The 12,259-nt window shown below is 46.5% G+C and overlaps 1 protein-coding gene across 1 annotated transcript in view; it reads left to right on the top strand.

Moving 5' to 3' along the window:
• LOC102023626 (constitutive coactivator of PPAR-gamma-like protein 1) overlaps positions 1-3,222 on the top strand; it is a gene marked incomplete at its 5' end in the record, with an annotated part of 97,061 nt that extends 93,839 nt beyond the window's left edge. The window contains 1 exon segment of the mRNA XM_013506883.1: positions 1,343-3,222. Coding sequence (XP_013362337.1) covers positions 1,343-1,654 — 312 coding nt within the window.
• Between the last annotated feature and the right edge of the window lie 9,037 nt (positions 3,223-12,259).

Genomic DNA, 12,259 nt, shown 5'->3' with positions numbered 1-12,259 from the left:
AGAGGGCAAGCACTAGGATTTAGGTGTGAGGGTGGTTAAAGGGGTGCGAGGGAGGTTAAAAAACTCAGTATTTGTTTTCTTTCCTCCATGGTCTTGCTATATTTTTATATTAATTTTTAGTTCAGGTTGGGGATGTGGCTCAGTGGTAGAATGCTTGCCTACCTTGCACAAGGCCCTGGGTTCAGTCTTCAGAACTGCAGAAATGAAACTCATTTTTTCAGAGGTCATGGAAATGGCCATAGCATTGGCTTGGGATGCACTGTGAGTATTTCTGAACACTAAGGTTGGGAGCTGTAGTGAGACTGGGGGACCCTTGCTTGGTGGTGAGGGTTATAAACATACTCCGTCTTGTGGACAGAGTGAGTAGACTTTGTCTTCAACAAGGCAAATAGCCATTTGCTCTGAAAAGGAGGACTGGAAGATGTTAGAGGGCACCACTGGCTCATGGTGCCAAGGGCACTGGGCAAAGAGCTGGGAGGCCCTTGAAGGAGAAGCCATCTTATGTCCTTTAGCTTTTATTCTGTCTGTGCCAGTGGTTCTGGGTCCTAGTGACCAGCCACAAAGGACATTGCAGTCACATGGTGCTGATAGTCACAATTTCGTGACAGTGCTACTGGCTTCTGGATGGAGGCCCGAAGCATTGCTGAGCACCCTGCAGTACCCACGTTGGCCCCATGGCAGAGGATTGCCAGGGCCACAGTGTCACATGCCAAGGTATAGAGGGACCTGGTCTGTCATTTAAGCCACTGAGTATCTTAGGCTGTCTTCACCATCCTCAAAGAGAGCCTGTCTTTCTGAAAATGTTCTGCATCAGGTTCAAGGTTCATTTTTTCCAGAGAATTATTTTTAAATCTATTAAGACGAAGAGCAAGACCATTCAGAAGAGGCCTTCCACAAACCTGTGTGCAGATCTGTTTCTTGTTGAAGCTGTCCAGCGGTGACTTGTTTCTCTGGTCAGGATGGGGCATGTGTGCTGCTGCATGTTCCAGGCAGATCTGGCAGACTCTGTTCACTTTGGAGGTGCGGGGGGACAGTCTGAGTTTCAGAGGAGAGTCACTGGGGAGTACTGAGGAGTACTTGTTACTTTATATGATGAGATGTTGTAGAAGGGATCAGCTAGAGCTCTTGCAGCAGGGCCCTTCCTCCTCTGCAGGACAGTGACTATAGAGAAGTTGAGGGAAGGGGCCGCAGGAGAAACTGAGACACGAGACACTTCATCAACTCGGGGTCATGAGGTCTGTCACTTTCTGCTTTTGAATCTGCAGAGAAGTTAGAGCAACACTGGTGTGCGCTCTGCTGTTTGTTCAAAGCTGCCTTATCATTTGTCCTTCCACTCAAACAGGGCAGACCTCCTTATGCTGCTTCAGCAGAAGAAGTAGCCAAAGAGCTGAAGTCGAAATCTGGGGAGTCGAAGTCCTCTGCAGTGTCTTCAGACGGGTCCCTGGCTGAAAACGGAGTGATGGCTGAGGAGAAGCCAGTAGCCCAGATGAATGGGAGTGCGGGTGACACGAGGGCCCCCAGCCACTCCGAAAGTGCCTTGAACAATGACTCTAAAACGTGCAATACAAATCCTCATTTAAATGCACTAAGTACAGACAGCGCCTGCCGCAGGGAGGCTGCTCTGGAGGCAGCTGTCTTAAATAAAGAAGAGTAAACTTATTTTTTATAGAGGGTGAAGGATGCTGGAAGGGTAAGGATTTAGGAATATCTGGAGAGAAAGAGAGCCTGCAGTTACGTACATTTTGTCCTTTCCGTAAGAGAAAAATGAGGACTTTGGAAATTCAGATCCCTCTTTGATATCAGAGAAACAACACATTTTTAGTTTTAACCAGTTGTAGTCAAAATGCTACAATAAAACAAAAGAAAGAAAATGAAGAGCATTTGACTCCCGCACTTAAAATGAAGTACACATAAAGTTTAAACTGGTTATGACAAAAGCCTATAGTTGTGTTTCTTGAAATATAAAGAAAACAAATTTTGGCAGTCTTTAAGTATATATAGCTTAAAATATAATTTTTAGCATTTGGCACCATATGTATGCCATTGTATTTGATTTTGCATTATTGTTTCACAATGAAGCTTTGTTTAAGGCTTTGATTTTTATGATTATGAAAGAAATAAGGCACAACCACAGTTTTCTTTCTTACTTAAATTTCATCACTGTTGATGTGGTTCTTTTGTGTTAAAAAGAAAAAAGTGCAACTATCGAAACTAAAAAATTATAGAGTAATATTGCCGTTCTGCTGATTTTAAATATACAGTACATCATACATACTTTACAAGCAAGTTAACTGGAGATAAAGTTGAAATCATTGAAGATGCAAATGACCTTTCAAAATCAACACAATGTGTTCTGAAACTTTTTGTGACTAATACCATGCATCTGTGATCAATGAACTATGTGGTTTTGAATCAGACATAGACCATTAGTACTACTACTTGAGCTAAACTTCTGCATGGTTCATAATTTTTAAAGTGTGTAGTTAATATTATGCATGTTATTGTCCTTTCTTCCATTCTTACCAGTATGTGCCCATTTGCAAAACAAAAATGCTAATAATCAGTAATAGTCCTATAAAAATGTTAACTCTGTTTAGTCATTGATCTTGCTCTAACCTTAAAATTTTGTGATTATTGACCTCTGTTGCATTTATTCTAAAACCCCCCAAAATTATCTAGCCGTTTCAAATATCAACATCACCCTGGTGTATTCACTGCTGTATGCATTATTGTTCTTTGTTGCTGTTTTATGCCTTCATATTAGCAAAATATGAAATTCTGTGAAGAAAAAAAAACCCTTTGATCTTAAAAAAAAAAACCACCCCCCCTTCTGTAGCAGGAAACAAATTGCTTGTTCTTGAGAACTTTCCCATCAAGAATTTAGTAGAAGCAGGTATACTTCTATCATTTTGATGTTTTTGTTAATGTTTCCAAACAATGTACTTTGAAATCAGAATCACTTCTTATCGTTTTCATATACTTCTGATGCTCTTCATCACATTAGTGATCAGAAATGAGGTGTAATTCCCCAAACCCCTGCCCGCAAGAGCTAAGTAGGATCTTACTGTAAGTTGAAGGGAGTTCTGCCCTAACTCATGGATTGTGAAGAATGAACTGCTGTTGGGTCTGATTGACTGTCGATGGATTGTGGTGTGGCGTATCTGGAGGCTATTGAATGCAACTTACAATGCTTAATAAAAATCTTTATTCTTTTAGTATAAAGTATGGTGTGGCTTTTAAATTATCACTTGTAAAAGCATAAATTTTACAGAGGTTTCATTCATATTAAGGTGGCTCCTGAGAAGCTGTCAGATAACCAGTTTAGAAATATTGTGCCCTTTCTAACTAATTCCACGTTTCTAGCTCTAGGGGACCATTAATACATGGTTAATAGGAAAAATATGCTGACTTGCCGAAGTTTCATGGTTAAGTTTCATGCACCCAAGGATATTCCTCTGATAACGCAGAAATAGAAAACACTTTCTTTGGTTTTTGAGACAGCGTCTCACTGGGTAGTTCAGATTGGCCTTGAACTCACTATTGTAGCGAGGCTGGCCTCGAATTTATGGGGATCTTTCTGCCTCAGTCTCCCAAGTGCTGGGATTACAGGTGTGCACCACCACCCTTGGCAGAAAACCTTCTTTAAAGCCCTGGAAAAAAAATTTGATCTTGATTAAACTACGTTTTTAAAACTCGGAGTTGCAGGCATGGCTTGCTTCCCTCATCCCTTTGACCTGAAGCCTGGCAGGCTACCCAGCCTAGGGGGTAAGCCCTGAACCTGGGACCGGGCTGAAGGCCGCGGGCGGGCCTGGGGCGGGGTTTGTGCGGCAGGGGCGGGGCGTCATTGGCGGAACCCCCCCTCCCCCCCAGCTGTAGTGCGCGCGCAGCCCGGGGCGGTGCCTGCTGGACCGTGCCTGCTGGGCCGCGGGCGGAGGTTGGCTGCGAGCGGCCGCTACGGGCTGCCTGCCGGCGCTTGTTTGTTCCCGGAGGCCTGGCTTCCGAAGGAGCTTTAGCTGCGTGCTTCGGCCTTGAGTGGGCGGGTTTGCCTAGGCCGACCCCGGGGCCGATCGGGACCATCAGGACCTCGCAAACCCCGAGCTGTGAGGTCCTTCCGCACGCCCCTCGGCGAGCTCGCCTGCTCCCGCCGGTGTGCAAAGCTGGCATAAGTTGAATCCCGTTTTCTACAGGATTTAGCCCTCAGGTTTTGGATAAAGCAAACCTCGCTCCAGCGCCCCCTTTTCCTCCCTGCCTACCGTCTCCGGGACTCGGCTTGCGCCTCTCCTCCGCCCTTTGCTTTCATTTGCCGCCGGGCTCTGGCCGCCTGGCCCGCGCCGCCTCGCGGAAACCACCGTTTGGGGGCGGCGGAGGCTGCGCCTAAGGAGTTGGAGCACTCGCGGCCCAACGCCTGGCAGAGGAAAGGCTCAGGAGGCAGACTGGTCATCCAACAGGCCTCACGCGCCCCATGCCAGCAGTGCCTCCCCAGGGACAGCCCAAACTTCGCCATTTCTGAGTCCTTTATGGGCTCAGCTCCATCCCCACTGGAGCAAAGCAGAGTGGCCGAAACAGCCTGCTGGCAGAGGGTCCAGGGGACAGACGTCAGCACAGTATTCCAGTGAAAGAAGTGCAGTCCTCTCGCGGATGTCCCCTCTGTGACAAGCAGGTGCTCCCTCCCTCCAGCGAGTCTCACAGCTCTTGGACAGTTCCAAGTGCTCTAGGCCCTAAAGGGTCTCTCTAAGCCCTAAGGTGCGTCCCTCCATGTGTCCAATTCAATTGGAGAGAGGAAGGGAGAAGGCTCCAGGACAGGAAGTTGGCCAGAGACACACCGGCCACTCCTCCTACATCAGAATTGCAGCGGGAAAAGCAAAGGCCACTGCTGATTTGGCTCGAGGAACCCACGGCAGGCTGCATGTGGCACTGACCAGGACTCAGGACTGATTCTGAGGCTGGTCACAGACTCTCCTGGGTGACTTTTTTGTTGTTTTCAAAAAGCAGTTTTTAAAATTTATTTCAAAAGTATATATGTTTATTGTGCCAAGTTAAAAAAAATACAACCAAACAGAAAGGAAAAGCAAAGCCACTAGCTACCCTTCCATAGTGAGACACCTACGAGATTGGGTCTCCTTTTTCAATGTAATATATAGGTTCGTTTTTCTTCTTCAGAAAACAGTCATGCTGCCCATACATGTTTTGCAGTGTTTCCCACCTAGCATTCTGTAATGATTGTCACCCCACAATGAATTCCCCGTCTTTATCTGTCAGTACAGGGAGACAGTTCATTGCCTTGTCCTTCAACAAGTTCCTAAGGAACATGTGTCAGGCCCTGTAGGGTGAGGGGCAGAGGCATGAGGACCCTCCTCTGTGGCATTTGTATTTGAATGGGGAGTGACATGCATGTGCACAGTTAGGACTACTTAGGCTGGTTGTGGTGACGCACACCTGTAATGTAAGCAGCCTCACCTGCATCTATACACATGGTCCCTGCTGTCTACTTACTGCTCCATGTGCCCAGGGAGTGTGGTGGAATGCCCAAGTCCCCATCCTGGCCCATGGGCTCCCCAGCATGGTTCAGGCTCAGGTGACTACAGGGCCTTAAGAATGAGGCTAGAGGAGGGTTCTAATTAAGATGCTTTGTCCTCTACTGGGCCAGACCATATCTCACTCCTATGTTCATATGATGAAGTCTTCACCCCTACCCCCAATTATCTCAAGATGTGACCTTACTTGGAAAGAGGATCTTTGCAGATATAATTAGGTATAGGTCAAGTTGGAGTAGGCTGGGGCCCTAATCCTATATGGTTTAAAAAGCTAAATACTTTCAGCTCTTATGTTTTAGGTCTTTGATCCATTTTGAGTTCATTTTTGTATATAGAATATGGTGAGAGGCCACCTTTATTCTTTCACATGTGGATATCTGCAACCATTCATTTAAAAAGATTGTCTTTTTAAATTGACTTAGAAACTTGAAACTTGAAACTTAGACACAGAGACACATGGACAACACAGTGAGAAGATAGCAGGCCACAGGCCAAGGAACTAGCAAAAGGTAAACAGAGGCGTAGACAGATTCTTCCCTAGTGCTTTGGGGGAACCCTGCAGATACTCTGATCTCTACAACAGGAGACGTTAAACTTCTGCATCCAAGGCATCCAGTGTATGTCCATAGCCTTGGATTCTCAGATATCTGCTTGTCACTGTCACCTATGTCTGAGCCCTGTTGGAGCCACCTCTCTCCCTAACTCCCAGCAGGGCATGACTCTCAGCCAATGGCTGCACTCATTTCTTTATCCTTGACTCCCACAACTGGAAGCTCAAGGTGACCAGCATTTCATAATAGAATGAAGGAGGAGGAGCAAGGACTACAGTTGGTCCTGCCTCTCTGCTAAGTGCAGGTCACATTTCAGACTGAGGGACTTAACCAGGTGTCCCCAAACTGGTGTACTCTGAAAGAAAGAGCTCCCTGAGGGAAGGATGTCCATCTGGGCCTTCATCTACTGGTTGGTCAGTCTGGGACAGTCTTCAAGGGGCAGGGCTGTGTCTGCTGCTGAAGGTACAGCATTAGAAGGTATCCTCCTGGGGCTGCAGAACTTCACCTAAGTGAGGAAAGGGCAGTCATGTGAAAAAACATACAAGGAATCCATATCAATATGCAACAACAGTGAGAGGTTCTGTGAAAGAGAAAAGCCAAGGAAGCAAGTAACTTACCTGAGAGGGTTAGAAGGAAGGCATCAGAGAAGCCTGTAAGGCTGTAAAGGTAAACCTTTCAGAGCTTTCAGTGATAACAAACAGCCAGCTGTGGCATTCGTGCCATAGGTTTGCTACCATTGCTCTAAGGGATGGCTTGGAGGACAGGAGGGAATTACCCAGGCAGAGCACCAAGTATCACACACACACACACAACCTGTTAGAACTAATTCATGAATTAAGTGAAGAGCAGTATACAAAATCAACTATAAAAATCAGATTTGTTTCCATACAGTAACAATGAGTAATCTAAATGGAAAATTAAGAAAATAATTCTATTTATAATAGCATTAAAATATTCCAGAAGTTAACCAAGGAAGCAAAAGACTTGTACTCTAAAAATCACCAAACGTTGCTGAAGGCAATTAAAGACAGCAAGTATAAATGCAAAGATACTCTGTGTTCATACATTAGAAGACAAAACTGCTATGAAGTTGATCACTTGAAAGTAATCTATGGATTTTCTGCAATACCTATCAAATTCCCAATTTTTTTACAGGAAAAAAATATTTAAGAAAAAAAAAAAACCCTAAAATATGTAATCTCAAGGGATTCCAAAGAGCCTGAATAATCTTGAAAAAAAAAGGGGTAATTTTGGAGGACTTATATTTCCTGATTTCACAGCATACTATGGAGTCATATCATACTGACAAAAAAACGACGTATTGACAAATGAAATACACTATAGTGCCCAGGAATAAACATGTGCAGATAGCGGAATTCTTCATAAGGGGACAAAGAATTTTTGCCAATCGGTCAAGACCATTTGGTGAGGAAAAGACAATCTTTTTAAATGAATGGTTGCAGATATCCACATGTGAAAGAATAAAGGTGGCCTCTCACCATATTCTATATACAAAAATGAACTCAAAATGGATCAAAGACCTAAAACATAAGAGCTAAAAGTATAAAACTGTTGGAATAAAACATAGGAGGAAAGCCCAGAATATAGCTCAGCAGCACAGCACTTGCCTGGCAAGCATGAGGTCCTAAGTTTGATTCCCACAAGCAAAAAATAAATAAAAATAAAATAAAATAAAACATAGGGGGAAAAGGGCTAGGGATTTAGCTCAGTGGCAAAGCGCCTGCCTGGCAAGCACAAGGTCATGAATTCGATTCCTGGTACTGGAAGAAAAACAAAAACAAACAAACAAACAAAAAACGGGGAAAGCCTCACAATATTGGATTTGGCAATGATTCCTTGGGTATGAAATCAGATGCATAGTAACAACAACAACAAAAACAGATTAGACTTCCATTAAAATTAAAAACCTTTTTTTTTTAATTGAAAACTTTTGTGACCGGTGTGGTGGCACATGCCTGTAATCCCAGCACTTGGGAGGCTGAAGCAGGAGGTTCTTGGCGAGTTTGAGACCAGCCTGGACTTCAAAGTGAGCTCAAGTCCAGCCTGAGCTGCAGAGTGAGATCCTGTCTCAAAAAGACAAAACAAAAACAAAAACAAACTTGTGCATCAAGGACACTGTCATTAAAAATTAACTGACAGAATGGGAGAAAAATATTTGCAAATTGTCTGGTAAGAGATTAATATCCAGAATAAATAAAAAATTCCTATAATTCAACAAGAAAGCTCAATTTGGAAGTGGACAAAGGATCTGAACAGATGTTTCTCCAAAGATTTGTAGATGGTGTATAAGGAGAAGAAAAGACACCTAGCATCACTGATCATTAGGGAATGTGAATCAAAACCATAATCGGCCTGGTCAGAACAAGGTCCTGAGTTCAATTTCCAGTACTCCCCAAAAAACCCCCCCAAAAAACCAAAACAATAAAATGATAATCAGACTTTACCTCATGCTCACTAGAATGGCTATTATCAAGCAAAAACAAAAGCAAACAAAACTGAGAGAAAAAATTATGAGTGGCAGTGTGGATGTGGACAAACTGGAGCTCAGGCACTGCTGGTAAGAATGTAAAATAATGCAGCCACTGTAAACTGATATGGCAGTTATTAAAAAATTACATATATATGTACATAATTTTTAGGAGTGGCAAAGAAACCTACTGAGAAGATGACCCAGGAGAGAGGGTAAGGAAAGTAAAACAAGCTTTTCATGCAGGAGGAAGGAAAGAACCTGTGGAGGATGGAGACAGTGGTCCCTGAACTTCAGTGGTGGTTTGTGGCCTACACCATATTGCCTCTGGCCTCAAATTTGGTGCACCCTCTGCCCACCAAGCCTCTTTACTTCCCTGGGCTCAGGTGCAATTCAGCACCCAGATCTGGGTCCATGTCCCAACATCAATATATATACAGAGTGGGCTGGGGATTTAGCTCAGCGGCACAGTGCCTGGCCTGGCAAGTGCAAGGTTGTGAGTTTGATTTCTGGTACCAGAAAAAAAAACCAAAAAACCCCAAACAAACATATATACAGAGTCCATCAAAAAATGTACACACATTTCAAAAACAGAAAAACTTGTATAAATATTTTAATACTAAATTTATTGATATATCATGAAAGTAATACAAGTTCCTTTGGCCTGTACAATTACAAGAGGTGCTCAAAGGGGTGGTCATTAGCTTCTAGACATTTATTAGTATGGAGAACTGCTGCTTGGGCTACCTTGATCATTGAGATTGCTGCACATGCATTTTCAATTTCTGTTCCAAGGGCCGTCATTGTAGTGGGTTTTCTGAGATATACAGCATCCTCCAGGGTCCCCCATATGAGAGTAACACCATCTGTTGAAAAAACATACTATTTTTCTGTTTCTGAAGTGTCCATATTTTTTTGGCAGACTGTATATACATAAATGTACTTAATCCCATTGAACTGAATTGTACATTAAAAATGACTACAGTGGGCTGGGGTAGAGCTTAGTGATACACCACTTGCCTAGCATGTGTAAGGCCCTAGGTTCAATCTCCAGCATCACAACTACAAAAAAAAAAAAAAAAAAAAAAAAAAAGAATTGAAGTGGCAAGATTTATATAATGCAGATTTAACCATAATTTAGAGGCATTCTGCACTAGCATTGGGTCTGTTTTGTTGAGTGGGTAGGTGAGCTCATGCATGAAGAAACGAGGCCTGTAATGGGCTATGTTTATGTATGTTGCAAGACAAGAAAATCTGGGGCTGGGGATTTAGCTCAGTGGCAAAAGCGCCTGCCTGGCAAGCGCAAGGTCGTGAGTTCGGTTCCCGGTACCGGAGAAAAACAAAAAAAAAAAAAAAGAGAAGAAAATCTGTCTGTCTTGGGCAGTTGTGCCACTGTGCAGAGCCGTAGCTGTAGTGCCATTAGAGTGCCAGGGAGCCGATCCTCTTTACAGCTGCAACACGCCAGGCCATTTGGGGCCCTTTCCTCCAGGGTGAGATTCAACAATGTCTGCAGTGCTGCCCTGCTCACAGTAGGTACTCAATAAAAATCCAAGTAAGAGGGTGACATGAGGGGGCATGTTAGGAGGAGAAGCAGCCCAGGAGGAGTCCTGGGTGATATTGCAGATGGCAGGTAGCCCACAGAGGGATCTGAGTACCAGGAAGGTGTCTGGTGGCCATGCACAGGGTCAGCTGTAGTGGGCACAGCTGGCTGCAAACAGGAGACTGTCTGGTAAGGGGAGGATGGGCAGGTATCCCCCACTGGTCAGCACCTGAACACCTTGCAGGGGGAGGGTTTTCCCTGGCAAACTTGGGAAGGATGCCAAGGCACAGGGGCCACAAGCTCAGGCCTTTGGGAGCTGTGGGCTCCCAGTGTACTTCCTTGCTCCTTCCCTCTTGCCAGGCATTTCTTTTGGCTAGGCAAGTAAGTACTTAGAGCCTCAGTTTTCACTTTTGTAAAATGGCACCACTACTGCTTGCCAAAGAGCATGACAACCGGGCCATGAGTTGAGTGCTTTACAAACTCCGACTGGGTACCAGTGAATTGTGAAGAACCAGGTCACTGCACTGTGCCTGGGTAGCATTTGATAAATGCCGGGCAGCTACTATCATTCCTGAACGAGGAAATGGAAGTATTCGGAGAGGGAGGTCTGCCAGTCATGGTTGCTTCCTGTACACTGGGCCCCCAGAAGTTCCTACCTTTGGTGGCTGCAAACTCAGAGTTTGGGGCACCATGGGTCTGACTGCTTAGTCAAGGGAATGTGTCCATAGGTAACTGGGCAGGGCCCACACTACTGGGGGTCACTCCAGGCCTCCTGTTAAACCCCATTCTTGATCTGCTCAAATTCATATCAAGGTGCTCACACCAGATGCTTTACAGCAAGCCCTTCCCCAGAACCTTAGTATGTAAGGAATCAGGAAGAAAACTGCTGCTGAGACCTGGGGTTTGGGCAGGAGGCCTCACTGTGCTCATTCTGGATAGCTCTTTCCCCTGTGCCCAGGGTTTTCCCGCTCCTCATGCTCGTCCTACCCTTGAGGCCCTGCCATGGACACTCCCCAGTCTGTGGTCAAGGCCACCTGCTTGGGGAGGGCGGTGCTCTGAAGCAAATGGCTCCTTGGCAGCTGCAGGCTGGGCAGGGGCAGTCAGGACTGTACCCGGTCAGAGATGATGTAGGTGTGTGGGGGCTCGAAAATGTGGGATTCACTTGCAGGCCCAACCTCTCCCGCTATTACGTGGGGTTTTAACACAGGGCAAAGGGGAAAGAGAGTGAGGGAAGCAGGTCGTCCAGACAAGCTCCCTACTGGGAATGTGTCCACTGCCCAGTAGGGGAGCACAAAGGGTGCCACAGTTGGGGAGGGGCAGGAGAGGACCACCATCCCAAAGGGGGCATCTCTCTCTCCCCCGCAAAGACTCTGAACTTGCAGCTGAGGCCAGAGAGGCAGAGGGCAAAGGCAGCAGGGGCCAGAGCGACAAGGTAGGTGCCTCTTGGCTTCTCCTCCCCACTGTCACAGCACAGACCAGATGCAGGGTCTCTGACTGTTTCCCCCGCCCCCCACCCCTTGGTCTCGGCATGGGGGCTCTAACGGGGTCCTTGGGCAGCAGGTAAGCTGTCTCTTTAGAGATGACCCACCTGACTTTTGTTCTGTGCCCCCAGGGGTGGGGTGGGGTGAGCATCAGGGAAGTCCAGGGGGTCTGGGAGGGGGCAGGCAGCCCTCAGCCCCGAAGGAGGGGAAGAGGAAGTTGTCTCTGGCCCAGAAGTCAGAACTCAGGATGGGAAAAAGGCAACAAGGCCCCCAAAGAGGGCAGTAACCCCCTCCCGCCCCACTTTGGGGTCCTTAGAAAGTTACGGCGAAGGAGTTGCTTCTTGGCTGTCTGGACGGGAAGAGACCTACAACACGCTCTCTCGTCCTGGACCCAAGAGGAACAGGGGACCCCAGCCGGCCTTCCCGGGCGTCCCAGGCCCACCGTCTCCCTCCTGGCTCCCCGCAGCCCACTTCTCCCCCAGGGTCCCCCGGCCACCCTTCCCCGCGGTCCCTCCGACCCGCCTCCTCCCTGGAGATCCCCCTGGCCCAGCCGCCCCACCGCGACCCCAGCCTCCTGCTCCCCCCGAGCCTCTGGTCCACCTTCTCCCCGGCCCGCCTTCTCGGCGGCGGGAGCGGGGCCCAGGCCGGCGGGCGGAGGCGGCGCC

Source organism: Chinchilla lanigera, unplaced genomic scaffold (assembly GCF_000276665.1).
Source record: "Chinchilla lanigera isolate Chin_1 unplaced genomic scaffold, ChiLan1.0 scaffold00114, whole genome shotgun sequence".
NCBI classification, from domain to species: Eukaryota; Metazoa; Chordata; class Mammalia; order Rodentia; family Chinchillidae; genus Chinchilla; species Chinchilla lanigera.
The sequence above is the reverse complement of the archived record's forward strand: the minus strand, read 5'-3'. Positions and strand labels throughout refer to the sequence as shown.